The 21,235-nt window shown below is 38.4% G+C and overlaps 9 protein-coding genes across 9 annotated transcripts; 4 read left to right on the top strand and 5 right to left on the bottom strand. All coding sequences in view use genetic code 12, as the record gives it.

Moving 5' to 3' along the window:
• Window positions 1-904: 904 nt before the first annotated feature.
• Window positions 905-1,624, top strand: DASC09_014850 (uncharacterized protein; the record flags this gene model as incomplete). The annotated part of the gene is made up of 1 exon (XM_064995088.1): window positions 905-1,624. One exon carries the CDS (start codon window positions 905-907, stop codon window positions 1,622-1,624), a length of 720 nt encoding a protein of 239 aa, XP_064851160.1.
• A 465-nt stretch (window positions 1,625-2,089) lies between these two features.
• Window positions 2,090-2,362, bottom strand: DASC09_014860 (uncharacterized protein; the record flags this gene model as incomplete). The annotated part of the gene is made up of 1 exon (XM_064995089.1): window positions 2,090-2,362. The coding sequence occupies one exon, from the start codon at window positions 2,360-2,362 to the stop codon at window positions 2,090-2,092; it is 273 nt and encodes a 90-aa protein (XP_064851161.1).
• A 305-nt stretch (window positions 2,363-2,667) lies between these two features.
• TAF1 (histone acetyltransferase) lies at window positions 2,668-6,201 on the top strand (the record flags this gene model as incomplete). The annotated part of the gene is made up of 1 exon (XM_064995090.1): window positions 2,668-6,201. One exon carries the CDS (start codon window positions 2,668-2,670, stop codon window positions 6,199-6,201), a length of 3,534 nt encoding a protein of 1,177 aa, XP_064851162.1.
• Window positions 6,202-6,871: 670 nt separating this feature from the next.
• TIM22 (translocation channel protein TIM22) lies at window positions 6,872-7,423 on the bottom strand (the record flags this gene model as incomplete). The annotated part of the gene is made up of 1 exon (XM_064995091.1): window positions 6,872-7,423. The coding sequence occupies one exon, from the start codon at window positions 7,421-7,423 to the stop codon at window positions 6,872-6,874; it is 552 nt and encodes a 183-aa protein (XP_064851163.1).
• A 597-nt stretch (window positions 7,424-8,020) lies between these two features.
• On the bottom strand, window positions 8,021-9,442 carry DASC09_014890 (uncharacterized protein; the record flags this gene model as incomplete). Its single annotated transcript, XM_064995092.1, has 1 exon — window positions 8,021-9,442. One exon carries the CDS (start codon window positions 9,440-9,442, stop codon window positions 8,021-8,023), a length of 1,422 nt encoding a protein of 473 aa, XP_064851164.1.
• Window positions 9,443-10,138: 696 nt separating this feature from the next.
• On the bottom strand, window positions 10,139-12,208 carry ABP1 (Abp1p; the record flags this gene model as incomplete). Its single annotated transcript, XM_064995093.1, has 1 exon — window positions 10,139-12,208. The coding sequence occupies one exon, from the start codon at window positions 12,206-12,208 to the stop codon at window positions 10,139-10,141; it is 2,070 nt and encodes a 689-aa protein (XP_064851165.1).
• Window positions 12,209-12,474: 266 nt separating this feature from the next.
• Window positions 12,475-14,682, top strand: ERG7 (lanosterol synthase ERG7; the record flags this gene model as incomplete). Its single annotated transcript, XM_064995094.1, has 1 exon — window positions 12,475-14,682. The coding sequence occupies one exon, from the start codon at window positions 12,475-12,477 to the stop codon at window positions 14,680-14,682; it is 2,208 nt and encodes a 735-aa protein (XP_064851166.1).
• Window positions 14,683-15,472: 790 nt separating this feature from the next.
• DASC09_014920 (uncharacterized protein) lies at window positions 15,473-18,646 on the bottom strand (the record flags this gene model as incomplete). Its single annotated transcript, XM_064995095.1, has 1 exon — window positions 15,473-18,646. One exon carries the CDS (start codon window positions 18,644-18,646, stop codon window positions 15,473-15,475), a length of 3,174 nt encoding a protein of 1,057 aa, XP_064851167.1.
• Window positions 18,647-19,321: 675 nt separating this feature from the next.
• Window positions 19,322-21,100, top strand: DASC09_014930 (serine/threonine-protein kinase; the record flags this gene model as incomplete). Its single annotated transcript, XM_064995096.1, has 1 exon — window positions 19,322-21,100. The coding sequence occupies one exon, from the start codon at window positions 19,322-19,324 to the stop codon at window positions 21,098-21,100; it is 1,779 nt and encodes a 592-aa protein (XP_064851168.1).
• Between the last annotated feature and the right edge of the window lie 135 nt (window positions 21,101-21,235).

Here is a 21,235-nt window from a genome sequence, read left to right on the forward strand (position 1 = left end):
ATGATTTCTTTTTTTTTATGGGGAAAGTCATTAATATGGTTGGTGCTTTATTTATTTGCCACAAGTGCAACCTTCGCACTTTTCTTTGTCAGATTCATCACACTCTGGGGCCTTGTAAGCGACGAATTGGAATTGCATTTTGGAAGGGGGGTTAAGATAATATAGTAGTTATAAGAAAAGATATAAATATATATATATATATATATAATATAAGGGAAAGAAAATATGAACAGCAAATGATACAACTGGGGGAACAGCGCAGGTATTTATAGTTTTTTTTTGTTTTTCGAGAATGACTACACGATTGGCGCAAAAAGGGAACTCAACAGAGAGCTTGATGTACCATAGATGGAAAAGATAGGGGTACGGGAGAGAGACAAACCCCCAACAACGCAGAAACCGAGTCAGACTAGTGTGATGGTGCGCGGCATATACAATAGTTAATGGTAGATCATGGTAATTATTGACCAGGGGTAGCGGTAGGGGTGGGCAAATCATCTGGCGGTAATTACTAATGCTGTGATATGTGCATAACAACACATCAGTCACATGGTCTGAAGAAAATTGAAAAGAAAAAAAAACTTCCCGGAGCAACTTTTCTTTTGCGGCCAAACGGTTTTCCCCATGGCAATTTTTCCTTCCCGACGGCCAGAAAAATGGCACAGATTCCAGGGTTTTTCGATCCCATCGGGTAAAACAGGGCAGAAAAAAAAAAAAAAAGTAACATGTTCTACATCTCATATATATATTTCAATATACCCTTCGTAAAAAAGAAAAAAAAAAAGATAAGCATATCAGTCAGTCACCAAATATATACTTCCTCTGTATACTATTCTGTATCGTATCATATAGTGCACTCTTGGCAGGCACCTACCTCACGGCAACATTCATTTCATTTCATATCATGCCAAACACTTTCCCATCATTCACTTATCTCCCGTTGGAATTGCAATTATTGGTGATCGACTTCTCCGATACAAGAACTTGCACCCAATTATTGCAATCCAACCATGATCTCCGGGCAAAGACTGTCTACTGCTTGCAAAAATCAGTGTCCCACAAAATATCCCAAATGCACAACCAATTTCTCTTGTCGTTTTATTCACCAAACAACAAGGAATCATCCACAGAAAAATTTTATTACCAGGCAGAAATCACCACCAGCCAAAACCTGGAGTCGCATGGCTTGCCCAACGTCTCGGTTAATTTGAAAGATTTGGTGCTCTCCAAAAACTTATTTGACAATTCTGAGAAAAAGGCAGTCATTGCTAATCGTCTCCAACAAACCCAAATGACCACCGATCAAATCCCATTATTAATTAATGAGGAATCCCCAACTTTCAAGGCAACGGTGTCCCTAGTATTGAAAAATAACCAGTCGTTATCCTCGAGAACCGCTTTATCCCAATTCTCCCAAAAATTTTACAAATCAAATAATACCGGTTCACCAGTTGAAAAATCTACAAATTTCTACAAATTGCATTATACCCTTCACAAGCAAGGCACCGAACCCCCAAGGCACGAATACGACTTTGACTTGTTTGACAATTTCTTGTTTTCTATTAAATCCATTGATTTTAACTGCTGTTATATTTTGCATCAACTAGAAACCTTGGCATCGTAAAGGGTGATTGATGGACGGACCCCTTGGAAAATCTTTTTTTTGCCATCCAATATTCTTCTTCAATTCGCTTCGCTTATATTTAATATTCCTTGTTCATGTATCAAAAAGTTTTTCATCATTTTTTTCTTTTCTTTTCGTTTTTATGTTTCTGCTTACTCTAGATCTTCAGCTATCGTTTCATCTTCACGTACTTTTATATTATCAACAAACAAAAAAGGATTCCCATAACCGTAAAATAATAAATATTCAATCAAAAAAAAAGTAGCAGCGACATTTCATTCATTTCAATTTCATAAATCAAATAATTTCTTAAATAAATAGTTCAGGGAATTTCTGACTATATTTAACCAAAGCTTCTGCTGCTTTTTCATCTAAAGTTTTTTATGTTAATATCAATGAGGAACGCGACGCGTTAAATAATAATATAAAAAAAAAAGATTGAAAATTCCCTAATTCATCAAAATGTCAATCTCCACACTTACTTATCAGGTCACCCATGGCAATACTGTCCAATACTCTGACAGTTAGATCATCGCTCACTTTGGCACTGACTTCATAATATTGGCCCTCTTCCATTTGAATGTTTGGTGGCAATAAAAGCTTGGTTGATCCGTTACTGTCAAATGCCACGCTCGAATCATGAGAATTCACCACTTGGGCTTTACCAATCATGCGAACCGCACGGTTCTTGTAAGACTCTAATAGGGTAGCATCAACTCTAGGAATAACTTCTGCCATTTTCTTTTGTTATTTGCGTTATTTTTTTTTTTTTTGTTGTCGATATAATATGTCGAGGATATTATTTAAAATTGATTAACCACAGCAAAATAAATTTCTAACGCGCGCGCTTTTTTTTTTTTTTTGGTATTGTAACACACCATCGCCCTCCTAACCAGAGGATTTTTTTTTTTTTTTTTCCACGAAAAACCGTACATATATCAAAATTTAACCATACACATACATGTATTGGGATACCCATCACTCGACGTCTCGTTTTTTCTCCCTTCCCCAATTTTTCCATCAACATCATCCCATAGACAAAGATGTCTCGTAAAGGAGCCCCTATGGATGAAGACGATGTTCTATCGTCGTTGGGTGGCGGCGGCGGCGGCGGCGGTATGTTGAACATGGGAGGAAATGTTGCTTCCACCATTAATTCGCAATTTGGGATTGGATTGGATTTCGATACCAAGGATTTCAACACCCAGCACGCAGATGATGCTGTGGATTTTGAAGATATCTCGTTGACGGACGAGAGTGATGTTGACGAAGATAAAAAGAAGAATCTTAATCGAGATGGCGGCAGCAGTAATTTCACCAATGGAAACAATAACATTAACAACAACAACAACAACAACAATAATAATAATAATCGTCAGCAACAAAATCAAAATAATAATAATAATAATTATGCTACAAATGGCAATATCCCTGATCTAAATCTTGGAAAATCAGATCAGCTACCAAATATCAATATCAACGATATGATGATGGGATCTCCAAGTAATCTCAATTTCAATGATTTTGATTTCAATTTGAACAATGGGTTAGGTGATAGTTTTGCCGACTCTTCTTTGATGATGTCGGGTGGTCAAATGTTTGATGGGCTTTTTGATAGCAATGCCATGAATAATGGGGCGTTTCCAAATATCAACATAACTGATCAATTCAATTTGAATGGCAATATCCACAATAATCCCCAACCAATGCCCAATATCATGACGGATGTGGCAACCCCCTCAGTAGAAGAAATACAAAGGCAACAGGAAAATAAAAAGAAGGAAGAATTAGCCAAGCAGCGAAAGCTTCAAGAGAAGAGAGAAAAAGAGGCAAGGCTATTGCATTATTATTATCCAATGTTCAAGAAGGATTCGATTTTGAAAATGCATAGTATTTTCCAATCAAAACCAAAACCAAATTCCCAAATCACATTTTTCAATAGTCATTCTTTCAAGACTGCTCAATCAAATAAAGTGCTAGTGCCTTCAAGAATTCAATTGGAGTTTGAAGTTGATGAAAAAAAATTGTTCAACAAAAAGAGAAAGTTCTCACAGTATACTATGGGATCAGGAAGCAGTTATGGTAGCCAGAAACGTTCCAACATTGTCAAAATCACCGATGCCGATGTAGAACTTCTTGCTAATAGCCAAAAGAAAATTGTGACTTATGAAGATGATAATAAAGATGATATTTTGGCGGCCACCGATTGGAATGACGATGAAATATTTGGGGTGAGTGATAGCGAATCAAAACCAAAGAAGGCAAAATTATCCAACGGAATTGACGCCAATGTTCTTTATCAATTCGACGAATTCAAAATCAATGACGATATTGAAGAAAACATTCTCGAAGGTAAAGTAAATGCAAAAACCTTGAACTTGAAGCTAGACATGAATGACCCTCACCTCTATTTCACGGATACTGCCAAATTGACAATTAAGAAAAAAGGGTTGAATAAGTCAGTGATTCCAGTTAATGAAAAGCTTTTAATGAGTAGATTCAACGTTTCCAATGATAAGGAATATGAAGTCTTGAAGAGCAATTATCACACCAAGATCAGGGCCACCATTGGTAATTTGATTATCGATCACCCAACCCCGGCAATTAGATTGCAATCCCCTTATTATAAGGTGAAATTGACAAAACAACAAATGAGATGGTTCCATAGACCGAAATTTATTGTGAGATCGAATACCATAATGTATTTTAGTAAACCAAAGTTGAGAAAGAAGAAACGGGACAAGGGTAAAGATATCAAAGAAAGTTTTGCCGCCACCAGTGATTTGACCCTTGGGGATACCGCTCCATTCTATTTATTTGAATATTCGGAAGAAAAGCCAATGATTTTTTCCAATTTTGGAATGGGAAGCAAAATCATTAATTATTACCGAAAGCAAACCGAGGATGATACCTATCGTCCCAAAGGATTGATTGGTGAGACCAACGTTTTGGGGGTCCAGGATCGGTCGCCATTTTGGAACTTTGGGTTTGTGGAAAAGGGCAAATTTGTTCCAACATTGTACAATCAGATGGTTCGAGCACCGATTTTCCAACACGAGTCTGAAAGCACCGATTTTTTGTTGGTGAAATCTTCTGGAGGAATTAGACAATCTTTGAGGTATTATTTGAGAAGCATCAACAAAGTTTTCATTGTCGGTCAATTATATCCTGTGGTGGAAGTGCCGGGTCCCCATTCTAGAAAAGTCACGACGGTTAGTAAAAATCGTCTCAAAATGATTGTTTATCGGGTGTTGAACAATAGCAAGAAGCAACGGTTGGCGGTAAAGGATATTTCTGCTCATTTCCCTGATCAAAATGATATGCAAAACCGTCAAAGGTTGAAAGAATTTATGGTTTACCAACGTACTGGGGAAGATCAAGGGTTTTGGAAAATCAAACCAACTGAAAAGCTTCCTACAGAAGAAGAAATTAGAGCGATGATAACCCCCGAAGATTTGTGTTTGCTTGAAAGCATGCAAGTTGGACAACAGCATTTGGAAGACTATTCGATTTTCAGTCATGACCATATTAACTTGGACAAATACAATAATTTCATTCCTAAATTTAATAGCAAGAGCGCTCCGAATAATGCGGTGACCAGTGTGGGATCTCCAGCGGTGGCCAATGATGTTGCTAATGGCAAATCAGAAAATGATGCAAATTCTTCTGCTCCTGGTGAGGCTAAAGGGGAATCTTTGGAAGATCAATTGGCACCATGGAATACCACAAGAAATTTCATCAATGCTACCCAAGGTAAAGCCATGCTTCAATTACATGGTGAAGGTGAGCCAACGGGGACTGGTGAAGGGATTTCATTTTTGAGAACCTCTATGAAGGGTGGTTTCCGGGCATCGGATGACAAGAGCTCAGTGTCCAAAGAGAAATTGGGTGGTCATAGTTATAATGTCGCGTTACAACAAAAGGCTTATGATGATGAGATTGAAAGAACCTGGAGAAAGCAGATCCGGACTTTATCATCGGACGAGCCACATATTTATCATCATAAGAAAAAGAAGCAACATTCCCGGTACGATACTCGACCATCAGGATCGATTCCAAAAGTTTTGCGAATCACCAGAATGGTCAGGAATCAATATGGAGTATTGGAACGTCAAATCGAGGTGATCAAAGATGAAAGAATCATCAATGCTTATTTGATGAAAAAGAAAGAGCTGTACGAAGATTATTTGAATAATCAATCGAAGGAGCTTTCCCAGGCGATCCTTGATTTGAATAGTGTGAAAATTCCTACCAATGATGATGAGAAGAAAATCCTCCAACAAGAGTTGGAAAAATTACAAGCTCAGAAAAACAATACCAAAGTGTTACAATCAGGGAAAGGTATTGGGAAAGGGAGAAATACCAAAAGAAGGTGTGCGCTTTGTGGAGCCATTGGTCATATTAGAACTAAAAAATCCTGTCCAATGTACGGGAAGGTGCCATTACCAAATGATAATAATGCTATTACTAGTACTAATGATAATGCGATTGGGGATGTTAACACCGCTGTTTCAACCGCTGCAAGTCCAGCTGCAGCAGCCACTACCACCACCACTCCTACTGCCAGCAGTGGGTAGTTTTTTTTCTCTCTCTTGTACTATTTTCACCACCAATTTGTCATGGTGTATTTCTATTAGTTTCTATGATTGTATAATATTTATCAATAATTTGATGTCGTTCTATTAGTTTGATATTATTGTTACACATGTTCTTGTAGATTCAGAATAAAGGTGTTCATTTACAGACGAGGCTAAGCTATAATACAAGAAAAAGGGAGGAGAAAAAGAAGCAAACAATCAACATTTAAGTGGAAACATCATGAACCGGGCATAAAAAAAAAAATCAAAATCAAAATCAAAGTCAAAAAAAGACAAAACCAAAACGAAGCGAATAATCAAGCAATTCTATAGGTAACGATCCAGCATAATAATAACCATCGATGCTAGGTGGCAAACCCATATATATTTCTAACCAACAGTAGTATCAAAATTTCAACATCACTGAACCTAAACTTAGAGAGTTTTCGTCAAAAGAGAGCTCAATATCGACTTCTTTCTTTTGTTCTCTTTTTTTTTATATATATATTTTTTTTTTTTTTAAAAAAAAAGCAATGCTTTCTAGATGATTTGGCTGGAGAGAAAGAGAGAGGGAGAGAGGGAGAGAGAGAGAGAGAGAGAGAGAGAGAGAGAGAAAGAGAAAACAGGAAATACTCTCCAACATATAATATATATATATATATTATTAAAATCATTCATCGTAATCGTTTTTTGGCGGTTGTCCTTCTTCACTTCTCATATACAATTCCACCGCGGTACTGAACGCAGCAAACCCAGCACACCCCACCGCCGCCGCTTGAGGGCCTGCTCTCACCGCAAGGCCTCCTCCAGTTAAACACCCTGCTCCTACACTGTTCCAAATATCATTTTTCGCCCTTAGACTCTCGATCGAGCATTCGGTTCCCGAATAAATTGCCCCAATTAACCCAAAGTTCCTGGCACTGCTCACCATCCGCTTCCCCATATCCGAGAACATAATCTTCATTTGTTTTTTGAATGGTAATTCCTGGATGGTCCCAGGGGTCATACCAGGAACATCATACGACATACTGGCCATGAAGAGCCCAAAGAACCCACCAAGAAAGTACCCGGTCACCCCACTCATCACGGTCTTTCCAGGACACGACTTGGTCATTTCAATGATTTGTTCAGCAGCGTAGTCCCCTTGTTCTTCAGGAGTCATTTCCCCAAGAGATCTGGTATCTTTTGTTTTCCCAACTTGACCATAATAGGGATTATTCATTTTTTCCTTTAAAAAAATTGTGGGTATATGTGTGTGTGTGTGTGTATGTAGGTAGAGATATAGAATCTATAGAGATGTTAAAATATATGGTTTGGCAGAATTTACCTTTTGATTCACAATTTTCACCGGAAATTAAATTACTTTTTTTTTTTCTCTGTCTCTTTTTCTTCTGTACCGTCCGTCAGGTTGGAGCACTGATCACAGTTTACAGTGCAGTGGATAGATACACTTTACACCAACAATATTGGGTATAGATCAAGTAAAAGATCCTTAAAATTTGCAATTTATTAATTCAGTGGATACTAAGAAATAAATAGGAAAAGAAGAAGAGCAATTTGAAAACTGACGAATAATAACAACAAGGAAAACTCCAAACATTAATTTAAAAGCAGAACGAGGAAGGGGGTAAAACAACACTGTGTAAGTATAATTGATGGAAAACTCTCGTAGATAACGACACACTGGAGTTTAGCATACTAACTAACACAACCATGCATATTCTATTTATGTCATCTAGAATGTACCATGAATAGGAAAAAGAAACAAAACAAAACAAAACGAAAAAAACAAACAACAAAAAAAAAAGCACGAATTTCATCAGTCAACAATAATGGCAGGAATAGGCTGTGGGGCACCTTTATAACTATCATAAGCATCATCTGCCCGAATGTCATACTCTGATTTATCCGCATGATCTTTTTCCTCATTGATATTGTAAGTCTCACCATCCTGTGGCAATGATTTTCTTTTACCCCAGAACGTTCTAGCAACAAACGGTTTCAAACCCTTGTTGAAGTTCGACATCACTTTGATGCCAAAAAAGATACTGGTGAATAAAAGAATAATGGAAAATACCGCAAATAGCGTCAACGACCGTCTTCCTGGGTAGTATTGGTGACGATTGGTATTATGGGTATAAATTCTAATCACTTTAAAGAACGCATACATCAACCCCAAAAAGAACCCGGCGATCGAAATAACCATCCCATAAATGATCTCATTGGCGGCAGAATAGTCGGCGTACGCTAAAAGCAAAAACGTCACCGGAATCACAATGATGGTCAACACAAATTCCACCCGCTCTACTTTTGGCATCATGATGATGAATTGAAGTGTGAACGCCGGGAAGAAAAACCCATCAAAGTAGAGGAATGCCCTATAGATTTGGTAAAATGACAATCTTTGAAGGGCTTCAGGAGCGGCCCCGATTCTCTTGAAAACGTTCCAGGCAAAATCTTTCTTTAAATGGATAAGGAACAAGTACCCTTGAGCGAAAAATGTCGCAATACTCAAACAAATGATGGCAATGACCGCACCATTTGGAGACGCTCTATATGGTTCCGCCAACGATGGTGATAAACTATGCTTCAATTCCAAATATTGGATCCCGGTATATACCACCATACACCCGATGAATGTAAGGAGTAAGAAAACTTGGATTCGTGATTTCGAGATGATCGCGGTGGCGGTGATTATGCACTGATATATTTCAGCGCAAATGAACAATGCCAAATAAGTGGCAATGGCTTTCTTTTTGATTAAGGTATCTGAATTTGAGTTTAAATGGGTAAAGTATAGCACGAAGATATAGATTTGAAGAGCCAAAACCACTGCGGCGGATAGCACAGAAATCCCCATGAACAATTTTCGGTAAAAGTTTTTGGGTTGTTGATACATATACCACGATTTCCAGTCGCTGATTGGTTTATCAGCCAATAACTGCGATTCCTGGTGGTCGTTGGCATATTTAGTATCACCGTTAATGACAGATTGTGACTGGCGGTGATCCATACTCGAACGGCCCGACTGCGGATGGTAGAGGTTGTCGGCGCTGGTAGAGGCAAATACCCCACCACCACCATTCTGGGGATCTAAGTTGGATGGAGTGACTGGTTTGAACTTTGGTTTTTCCATGATATCGTTGATATCGATTCTATCAAGACTTGATGCCACCGATGAGACATCCGAGCAGTTGTCTACATCATCATGGTCGTCAACTTTGGAGATATGTTGTTTCATGTCTGATACCTTCTAGTTATGCAAAAAAAAAAAAAAAAAAAATAATATTCACAGCTATGAGTTTGTTTATGTGGTGGAGGTATAGATGGATATATACCTATATATATATAAATATATAAACATAAATGAGATATCCGCGGGGATGTTCCATCCAATTTTTCTTCTCCACGATAAAGTTTCAGCTTTGGGAAAAAACTGCCTGTGCCTCCCACCGGTGAGGAGCGTGCGGGTAAGCAGCGCTGCCGGGGCTTATGGTGGCTACATCGTTATCACCACCGAATTATCTGACCACCGCCGGCAGGACTAATTACTATTCTATATTAAAGGTCTCCATCCAGATTGCAAAAACCCTGGAACAACTGGTGAATCTTTTGACCAATGTGTGTGTGTGTGTGTGTGTGTGTGTGAGAAAGGGGGCGAAGCGTGGTAATGCACGAAGGAGCATGAATGGTATAACATGGGCATCCCCATTTTAAGCTACTCCAGAATAGTATATTATAGATATGGAAAGTGTTTCTAAAAAAAAAAAAGCGAAAAACAAGACCCATGAAGAAAAAATTTATCTAGAGTACCAGTAATAACCAATATGTCCCAATGACAACAGTCTTCTTCTCGCAATGTACAAAAAATAAAAAAAAAAAGGGAAAAATTACAAAATACAAGAGAGTAAGAGAGAAGACAAAATAATAATAGCACCTATTGCAATTCGACGTAGTTGCTTGGAAACAAGCTACGTTCACCATTCAAAGTACCGTACCACCAGTCTTCATCATACTCGTAAACATCAGTGATGATATCACCTGCCTTGAAACTCAATTCGTTGTCTTCATCAGCTTCATAGTTGTAAAGGGCGACTGCTTTCTTATCAGTGTGGACTGGGTATCCATTTTCATCGACTTCTTCATCATTAGTACCAGTGGCGGTGGCAGAAGCAGCAGCAGAATCACCGTCTACAAGCTTAACAAAGTTAGCTGGGAATTGACCCCTTTCACCCTTAGTGTTTGTGCCAATCCACCAGTCCTCATCAAGAAATTCAATTTCAACGATAAGTTCCCCATCATCGAGTGAGATTTCATCTTCTTCCTGCATTTTATAGTCAAATTGAGCAATAGCACTGGCAGATTCCTGTTCAGCTTCTGGTTCAGCTTCTTTTTCTTCTTTTTCTTCTTCTTCTTCTTCTTCCTCTTCAGCTTCTGATTCTTCTTCAACTTCTTTTTGAACCACTGGCTCTCTTGGAGGCAAAGGAACAGGAGTTGGAGAGGTCGATGCACCAGCTGGTGGAGGAGGTGGAACAGCTCTAGTGGCAGTGGCAGTGGCTATTGGTGCAGCTGGGGCAGGACGTTGAATGCTTGGTGTTGCTTCTTCTTCCTCTTCTTCTTCCTCTGCTTCAACATCGACTTGGTTGAATTTACTCGTCAATTCAGAAACCGATGGTTCTTCCTCTTCGGCAACTTCAGCACTGCTAACAGGTGGTTCAGGGGCAGAAGAAGAATCAAATTTTCCGCGCTTTTCAGCCCATATTTGTGCAGGGGTTTTACCGTTTTCTAAAGCTCCAGATGACTTTGGTTTACTACTGAAACCATTAGCTGAAGGCAATGGGACTCTGGCAACTGGTCTAGACCCCGAGGCGGCAGAAGGTTTGAAACTTGATGTTATTGGTTTTGGCTTGGATGCTACCACAGGTTCTTCCACTGGAGCTGGATTATCAAAAAGTTTTCTCTTTTCTCTAAATGCTCTTTCCTCATCATCCAAATCTTCTTCTTCTTCGGCACTTTCTTTCTTGGTTGAAACAAGATCAGCAACTGGTTCCGGCTTTGGTTGTTGTTTTGGCGGAAGGTTTCTGGGTGGGAGGTTTCTTGGTGGAAGACTTCTCTTTGGTGGAGCAGCAACTGGCTCAGATTCGTTGGAACTAACACTTGGGGTGGTTTCTGCAGACTTCTTTGATTCAGAACGAATGGCATCAATATCAACTTTCCCAATTGGTTTCCAAGCAGGTTTGGCTTCTTCTAAAGGTTTTTTGGTAAAGTCACGCTCTTCAATTTCTTCGGCACCATCCCATCCATCATCTTCATTGATTTTCTTCTCTTTAGTAGAAGAGACGCCAGCAGCAGCTCCAAAGAGTGGTGTCGTTGGAACTGGGGCCACTGGTTTTGGAACAATAGGTTTTGGAATGAACTGATTCGCCTGAGGAATCGAGCCGCTAACCACAGGCTTTCTAGCAGCAAAAGGTTTTGGCTTTTGGGTAATAGGTTTTGGAGCAATTGGCTTGGAAACTGGACTAGAAATTGGCTTTCTAACCGATGATGAACTACCGAAATTTGAAGGACCATTAGTTTGGATAGAATAACGAGCGCCGGCTGCATCACTAACTTTCTTCAACAAATCTTGAGGATCCAAATCATCTTCATCTCTTGCAGTGACTTGGACATGGTACCCGTGTAAGATCTTGGCCACGGTCCCAAAATTCTGAGCAAATGATGATCTGGCTCTAATTGGGACAGAATCAGGACACCACCCAATAAGAAGCAATTTCTTAACATCAGAGCCTGGTGGACTTACTCTGGCTAAACCAAACTCCACGCGACTTTCATTAAAGTTTTCGACGAATTCCGTCACATCATTCCCCGAGCCTTGTTCGGCCGGCTTGTAAGAATTGGAGGAATCTGGGGAGAAGATGGCCCAGGAAATCGACTCGTCGCCGGTGACAATCTTCTTATAAACGGAGTCAATGTCACGACCGTGTGTGGAAAAGTCGATAGATTGCATTTGAGTGAGTTGGTGGTTTCTTTTAGATAATGAATTACTGGAGATGGAATAGCTTTTGGTGATGATGATGTGGTGGAAATTTCGCCGCTTTTTGACGGGCGGTGCGGTGCGGTGCGCACGGGGGCAGGTTGGGTTGTGGGCCCTCACTTATGGTACCAAACTGCTGGTACATCATGTGGTCTGGTTTTCTTGTGAAATATTTCTATACGAGAGGCATCGTCATCATCTCAAGTTTTGGGTATAGAGTAGCAGTGGATCAGCCAAAGATGCAGTGTTCAGATAGATTGGGGTTTCCTAAGACAGATCCTGCGAGATGGAGGCTTTATTCAGACGAATTGGGGGCCACCCAATGGAAGTATCTCACTTCGGACAAGGAGCTTGATGAAAACCCTCAATCATTTTATGTCAAATATATCTTGCAAAATATGACCCCGGAAGAGCTTGACCAACTTGTACGGGAAACCAATTCAAATATTGATGAGTCTCGCTCACAATCTTTTAATACTGCCGTGAAAGGTGGGAGATTCTTGAAGAAGTTTCAAGAGCCTTCAGGTATTTTCCCAATGCAGTATAAGGGCCCGATGTTCATGACCATTGGCTATATTGTCGTCAACTATATATCCAACAATGAAATAGAAGATTCCACTAAAATAGAACTCATCAGATACTTGGTTAATACGGCTCACCCAGTCGATGGGGGCTGGGGCCTTCACGAAGTTGATAAATCAACGTGTTTTGGCACTAGTCTTGGATACATCTCTTTACGTCTTCTAGGGGTACCTGCAGATAATCCAGTTTGTGTAAAGGCAAGAAAGACTTTACATTCATTTGGAGGTGCCATTAACAACCCGCATTGGGGTAAAGCTTGGTTATCAGTTTTGAACTTATTTAACTGGGATGGGGTGAATCCTGCACCAGCGGAACTTTGGCTTACCCCATACAAGTACAATCCTATCCATCCAGGGAAATGGTGGGTCCATACCAGAGCAATTTATCAACCTTTGAGTTACTTGTGTGCTATTAAATACCAGGGTCCTGAAACTAAACTCATCAAAGAAATCAGATCGGAAATTTTTATAAAAGATTTCGACAGCATTCAGTGGTCAAAGCATAGAAACGATGTTTGCGGTGTTGATTTATACTATCCGCATACCACCGTTTTGGATATTGCTAACTTTGCTATGGTACAGTATAATAAGTATATTAGACCTAAATGGCTTGTGAAATATGCCAACAAAAAAGTTTACGAGCTCATCAAAAAGGAGATGTTTAATACTGGCGGGCTTTGTATTGCCCCAGTTTCTTATGCATTCAACGCTTGCGTGGTTCTTATTGAAGAAGGCGCAGATTCGGAACTTTTCAAAAATATGCTCCGTGATTTCAAGGATGTATTATTTCACGGACCTCAAGGAATGACAGTGATGGGAACCAACGGTGGTCAAGTTTGGGATGCTAGTTTTGTTGTCCAATATTTCTTTATGAGTGGACTCGCAGAACTTGACGAGTTTGAAGACTTAATCATTAGATCGTTCAAATTCCTTTTAAGATCGCAATTCACTACTGATTGTATTGATGGATCATTTAGAGATAAAAGAACTGGTGCGTTCCCATACTCAACCAAAACTCAGGGCTACACCGTTAGCGACTGTACTGCTGAAGGGATCAAGGCCCTTATCATGGTTTCACAGCACCCAAAATATGCTGAAAAAGTTAAGGGGCTTATTGACGAACAGTTACTTTTCAAAGGAATTGATGTACTTTTATCGTTACAGAATCTTGGAAACTTCCACTACGGTTCTTTTGCCACTTACGAAAAAATCAGAGCCACCCCATTGTTAGAGAAAATCAACCCTGCGGAAGTCTTTGGTAACATCATGGTGGAATATCCTTACGTGGAGTGTACCGACTCGGCGGTTCTTGGGCTCACCTTTTTCACAAAATACTATGACTATCGTCACGAAGAAATTCAATTCTCGATTTCCAAGGCCATTGATTATATCTGCGGTGCTCAGAATCCTGATGGATCATGGTATGGTTGTTGGGGTGTCTGTTTCACTTATGCTGGTATGTTTGCCCTTGAAGCATTATCTACAGTGAAGAGATCGTATAATGATGACCCGGTGGTCCGTAAAGGTTGTGATTTCTTTGCGTCCCGTCAAATGCCAAGTGGTGGTTGGGGTGAAAGCATGAAGAGTAGCGAAACTCATACATATGTGGATAGCGAACGCCCTCTAGTGGTCCAAACGGCGTGGGCTTTAATTGGATTGATTTTGGGTAAATATCCTAACAAACAGATCATTGACAACGGGATTAAATTCTTGATCGCCCAACAACAACCAAATGGGGAATGGGTTTCAGAAGGTATTGAAGGGGTCTTCAATCATTCTTGTGCCATTGAATATCCAAACTATAGATTTGCCTTCCCTATTAAGGCCTTGGGTTTGTATGATAGAATGTGCAAAGGCACTTTATAAATAGTACAAGTCAAGGTCTATTGTATACTTTCTTTTTTTGCTTCTCAAGATTTGTAATGTTAGAATGTAGAGATATGTCTTATCTATTAAAATGAAAAGATTGTTATTAGATGGTGAGATATCACAGGGGGCCAATTGAAGTTCCAGCTATACATCTTTCGGGAATATGGTTCCCTCACCCCTATAAGTGATTTATTACCATATTGGGTTAAAAAATATCTTTAGAATATTCCGTTCCTCAAAGACCCGAAGAAAAATTTAAAAGATTCAGAGAAAATTTGGTAGAGTTAATTCATATGCATGCAGGCCGTGTGATCTCAGACAATAAATAGTATCAAGGATGTTGCAAATTCATACTTGTCACTGTGAGGTCAAAACTCGTCATATAAAAGACGCTTACTATATATATGCTGAGCAAATGCTTGGGCTTTCAAACTTTTGGGATGTTATTGTTTCGAGAAATGATGTTATGCTACACCAAGATCGTGATAAATGTACTACTTACATACAGGATCTTTAGCTGTGATTCCTATAAGATTGTTGATGCTACTACATAAGTGAAGTTTGCGCAATTAATGTATTAGTATTATGGAAAATATGGTATAGAAATGGAAAATCCGTTCAAAAGGAATATGGAAGAAATAGAAAATCTGCTCATAAGGACCGCGGTAGAAACAAAAAACTAATTGAAAGAGATGGATGTATTGAGAAAAAAAAGAAGAATGTAACGGTCAGTAGTGATTTAATTCCATCTCAAATGCAAAAAAAAATGCTTTCAAGTTGGCTATTACTATAAAAATATCTTCCTCTTTGTGCTGTGGATACGCAGATTCTCAATAACACTCAACCTTTCCAACGATGTAACATCGCCTTGAAATCTCTCTCTCAAAGCATATATGACTTCGTTGAACCCAAAATCATTGAATATACATTTAGCATACATGGAATTAGGATATTTAATTACCACATTCCAAGAAAACAAAATAACATTCAAAGGATTTGATTGCTCTGCAGCAAGATAAAGATTCATAATTATGGACCCATATGATGGAACCAACATCCTTAATTTATCAAAGAAAGATGTCAAAATTTCGGGAGTTTCTCCGGAATCAATAATCCCGGCAAAAAAAGCCCACATCTCATTGGAAACTTGCAATCCCAAAGTATCACCTTCGTTCATGAGTCTCAACATTGGCTCCAAGAGATAATATGATGCTCTTAAATTTTTGACTCTAGAACAATCTTTGCTGACGTAAATCTCAGAAATGCAACAGATATCTTTAATAATATTATCCCTTCTTGGATGCTTCTGATCTTTCAAAATGTCACTGAAAATATTTCCTATTACACAGCAAAATTCATCATTCTGTGCACCATTATCCATGCTAAAAAGTTGGCAAAAGTCCAAAGCTCTCACTAGCTGGGTGATATATTCGATCCCTATTTGTGAAAGCACTGTATTAGGCGAAGATTTCAACATCTTCAATGAAATTCGAAATAAATCCTGATGTTGTTCTGAGGTTAGCTTTTTGTTAAAATCCAGAAACTTCACACATATATACCCAACATTCAAAAAGAATAACCGCAAAATTGGGCTGTTGTCGGTAAAGTTTTCCTTCTCCAATATCTCACCCCTGAAAAATTCAATATAGTCCTTGATGATCAAGAAAAAGTTTGCCTCAAGTAAATGCCGTTCCTTTTGCGTAGAGTCAATGTTTTTACTATAACAAAATCCATAAAACATTTTCATAATATCATAGCGATACTTTGGTTTAGAGTGAAAAATATTTACCACAGTAAATAACACATTACTGTTATCCACCTCTTCTTGGAAAAAACCTTGCTCAAAGATATATCGAAGGACATCTATTGCCTCTAACTGAAGTATTGAAGTTGGATCTTCCAAAACTGAAATAATCATAATATAAAAGAAATCCCATTCTCGTAAAATCTCGGATAGGATTTCTTTTTTTTCTGTAGTAACATGCTTAATTAAAGTTCTGAAAAACCGGTAAACCCGCACTTGGAGAGTAGCATTTTCTGAAGCCATTGCTAACGAATAAATCTTCATCAAAAACATTGGGTAATTAATAATCGGGTCCAGGATCTTAGAGTAAGCTGCAGAATTGACAATGAGAATCATAATATTTCTCTTGGTCATATCCAGAGAATCATCAAATAATGCTGAGAAATAAGCATAATCGTCTTCATTAGGAAATAAATGAATATGTGTGAGCTCAATTAGAAGGCAAATTAAACAATTAACATCCAGGGAATGTATTTCAGTGATTCTAGACATGAAGTAGCCAAAATAATCTCCCGCACTCAAGATATTATATATTTTCAGGATCAGTTTTGGTTTTCCAAGATTCTTGATAAGAAGTTTACCAATAAACATAAATTCCCGTTCATCACTTTCGGTCATCACCAGGTTATTATAATTAGATTTCTCAATCTTCGACTTTGTGTTCTGTACTTTCTGTATTATATAATCACTATAACACCCCGCATCCATGAACTGAATAAACCTAGTCTCCATGTGTCTGTAAGCGTCTTCGGTTAGAAATTCTAATATCGGTTCCTTAACTTCCAGGTTACTACCCATTAAAACTGCGCTCAATTTATTCAATAAATCAGCAGACTTATCTTTTTTAACTTTTTCGATACAGAAGACCACTAAATCAATTAATGCCTGCGAAGCATTTTTGGAGGTGATATTAGCAGCCTCCCAATGATCTAAAATATATTGAATCAAATTCTTGAATGCGACGAAATCTTCATTGGTGGTGATAATTGGTAGGGCAGAATTGGCACTTATTGCACACTGGTAAAAAAATTTGAAGTTACTGACTACCAAAATATCCTTATCATATTGACCCACTCGATCTTCCGGAGCCTTCTGGATTTTATATTCAGCAAGCAACCTGTGAATCATAAGAATATTTGATCCCCACAATTTATGGAAAGCTCTTGCGTCAAAGTTTGGTTTGATTATAAAGAAAGAGCTCAAGCATAGTTGGATATAATAATGAACTTCAAAAGAAGCATCAATTTTGCTCAAAATATCCACGATATTATACAGTAGATTGATGATACTTTCTGCTTTTTCAAGCTCAGGAATGGATGATTTGTGGCCAGCAAACAATACAGTGAAATAGAGTAATGTCTCGACAATAATCGGGTCAGGATTAAAATCTATACTCTTTTTCTTTTGTTTTTTGAGTATTCCAAAAGAAGCGGATAATGGACTGGAAGCAGGCTTTAAATTGGTTGGTTTCAACAAGTCACCAATTAACATAAGGATTTTCTCCGAGGGATAAATCACTGAGTGCAATCTTGCAAGAAATTGTAACGAAAATGAGACGAGCCGTACATTTGAGCACGACTGTAATGCCGGAATAATAAAGGTTTCAATGATCCATTCATCAAGCGAATCCAATTGGTAAATGCTATTCCCACAATATAAATTGAATACTTTTTTGCATTTGTTGGCTAGGTTAAAGTCGCCTTTGGCAATGATTTCCCAAATATAGGCTCCAAGACCATCATACCTTATCAATAGATTCCGTTCGTTGACCGCAAAATTGTCATGTAAGATTTCAAATAGCATCATCAGGTATTCAATAGAAAGGATGCCTTGTTTGTCGTTTAACGGTAATTGGTTGAGCCCTACAACTATTTCACTTAAGAGATTAGAGTTGATGAGGGCAGCTATGCTTGGGCATGGATCAATTCCATACAACTCAAACAATGTGCCTATGACTGATGTAATGATTTCAACATCAGTAGCCTCACTATTCACAAGTTGTGACAACTGATCAGCGATAACAGGATAATCTTTTTTCAACAGTAGTTTTATGAAATACCGGAGGGAAGGTCTCAATCCCTGGGTGTCGGGAAACATCCTAGCGATATTCATTTCCAATAATGTGGTGTTTATTTGTGTAGTACAGTTTAGCTCCATTTTTTTTCCACATTTTTTTTTTCCTATTCTTTTCTGCTACAATTAATATAAAAAAGACTCACTGACCCCATCTCATTTTGGGGGAGAACACATGTGTATGCAATTTACCAGTTCGGGAACTCGCTTGAACGCAAATCACACTCCACAGGGGCACAGTGATTGTTGGCAGATTGTGTTAGACAATGTGGCATCATACGAATACAACACAGGCGGTGCACCCAACACCACATACTGTATCATATGGGTATTGTATCTGTCTATCTACCTAGTATCCCACAGCGGTGATCAAAAGAAAGAAACAACCACAAAAGTGTGTCCATCTCTTTGTCCAGTCCCGCCGTTGTGGTACACTGCATCCGCTTGCCCTTCTCCGTCGCGGATGTCCACGGTAACCATCAGAACCGGCACGGGTAGCGGGTGAAAATTCATGTACACAAAAAAAATGTCCAGGTGGAAACGTCACATCGTACCTCATCTCATCTCTTACTATCTCTTTTCTTAAGTGACCGTTTAGTATATTCGCTCTCCCCAAGAGACAATATATATATATATTTATATATATAAGTGCCTTTTGTTGCCGTTGAAAATTTTTCTTTTCAGGCAATTGCTTAAGCCTTTTTCTGTCTTTTTCCAGTCTTATCATTAGTCCTCGATAACCCAATTATTGTCAAGAATATGGACAATAATCAGATAGCCATTGGGACTTTTTACAATCTCGGCAACTCTTCTTCGAACTTCGATTTGACGGTTTCTGAGTCTGCTCTTGACAAAGATAATTCTAGCGTGTCAATTGTCTTAGGAAGAGGTTCTGGCTGTGATATCCGAATCAAGGACAGTCATATTTCTGCTGCTCACTGTAATATTAAAATCACAGGATTATCATCGCTTTCTTACAATAATGGCAAAATTCATGTGGCTATTAGCGATTTAAGCTTGAATGGAACGTTCATTAATGGCGTAAAACTCGACCCAGACACTTTGTACCTCTTAAAACCAAATGACTTGGTAAAATTCGGCACTTTCCACGAATATATTTTTAAACTTAAAGATATCCGCCATCTTTCGTCTAGATCTTCTAACCCTGGAGATCAGAAATCGAAAAAAAAGGAAGAGGCAAGATCAAATAGGAATATTTTCGATCACTATCATTTCACCGAAAATGATATCATCGGCAAAGGCAATTTTGGCTCAGTTTATAAGGCTAGAAATAGACAAACTAACGAATTAGTAGCGGTTAAAGTGGTCCAGTCTACTAGACCAGAGGAAGCATTGATGATCAATAAAGAAATTGGCACCTTAAAATCTTGTGAACATAATAATATCATGAAAATCATTGATCAGTTCCATCATCTTGGAACAGATACTTCAAAGAAAAAAACCCGTACTGTGGTGAATACCTGTTTGATTTTGGAATACATTGAAAGTGGCGATTTATATGGTAAAGTCACTGGGTCTGTCAACCTGAAAATTTCTGAGCAAGAAACAATGTTTTATTTCGAACAGATCCTTGATGGGATTTGTTATCTTCATGAAAATGGGATAATTCACAGAGACATCAAGCTTGAAAATATCTTACTCCATAAAAGTGCTAATCCGTATGTTTCTCGTTTCAATAATTATCAAGGCGAGTCTTATGGGGACATTGTGATCAAGATTGCTGATTTTGGATTGTCTAAGTGTCTTGGAGAAGAACTTTTCACAAAAACCATCTGTGGGACTCCTCAATACGTTGCCCCAGAAATACTTCAGTATTCTCATTTAAACCCCACTACCAAAAAATTTTCCATTAGACCTTATGGTAAACAAGTTGATTTATGGTCTTGCGGGATTGTCTTGTTCACATGTTTGTTTGGTTATTTTCCTTTCAATAATGACGATCCCGTCAGAGACACCATCAAGTATTGCGAATCAGATACATTGAAAACCATCAGCGCTGAATCGGTGGAGTTATTTCAGAACCTTTTGGAAATCAATCCGGAACAAAGGTTGAGTAGCCATGAAGCTTTGAAACACTCTTGGTTCAATTGCTATAACAAATACGCTAACGGAAGCTATCTTGAACAAAACAAAGAGAACTTCTCAAATTATGATGGCGATGACACTATCATGAATGATAATGTCGTCGCCCAAGGAGATTCTATGTATGGTAATGATACATCAACTCTTGATATTGGCGTGAATGTCAAAAATATTCCAAATACGCACGCTGCTAATGGACTGGAATTAAATCGGTTTGCTAACGATATCATCGACAATTTTGCTGATTACAATCTGGAAAGTGGCACCAAAGTTTTGGGTAGTGATAGCAGCAAAGGCAGTAATGTCAGTATAAAGCAAAGTTTGCTACTTAGCAACGTTAGTAATGATTCTAATCAACAAAGCTTTGCATTTGATAGCTTGAAGCTAGAGGAGGAATTTACAAAAGGTGATGGTAATTATTCCAATTATTTTTAAAACAATCTTTTTTTTTTTGTTTTCGTTAATCATATTCTCATTTTGTTCATGTCTTTTTGTTTATATCATTTTGTGTGACTGTATTTGCTTTTTTTTCCCTGTTTGTTTTCTATTCATTTCCTACACATGGCTCAC

The sequence above is a fragment of the Saccharomycopsis crataegensis genome, assembly GCF_037102585.1.
Source record: "Saccharomycopsis crataegensis DNA, jcf7180000000073, whole genome shotgun sequence".
Classification (NCBI taxonomy): Eukaryota; Fungi; Ascomycota; class Saccharomycetes; order Ascoideales; family Saccharomycopsidaceae; genus Saccharomycopsis; species Saccharomycopsis crataegensis.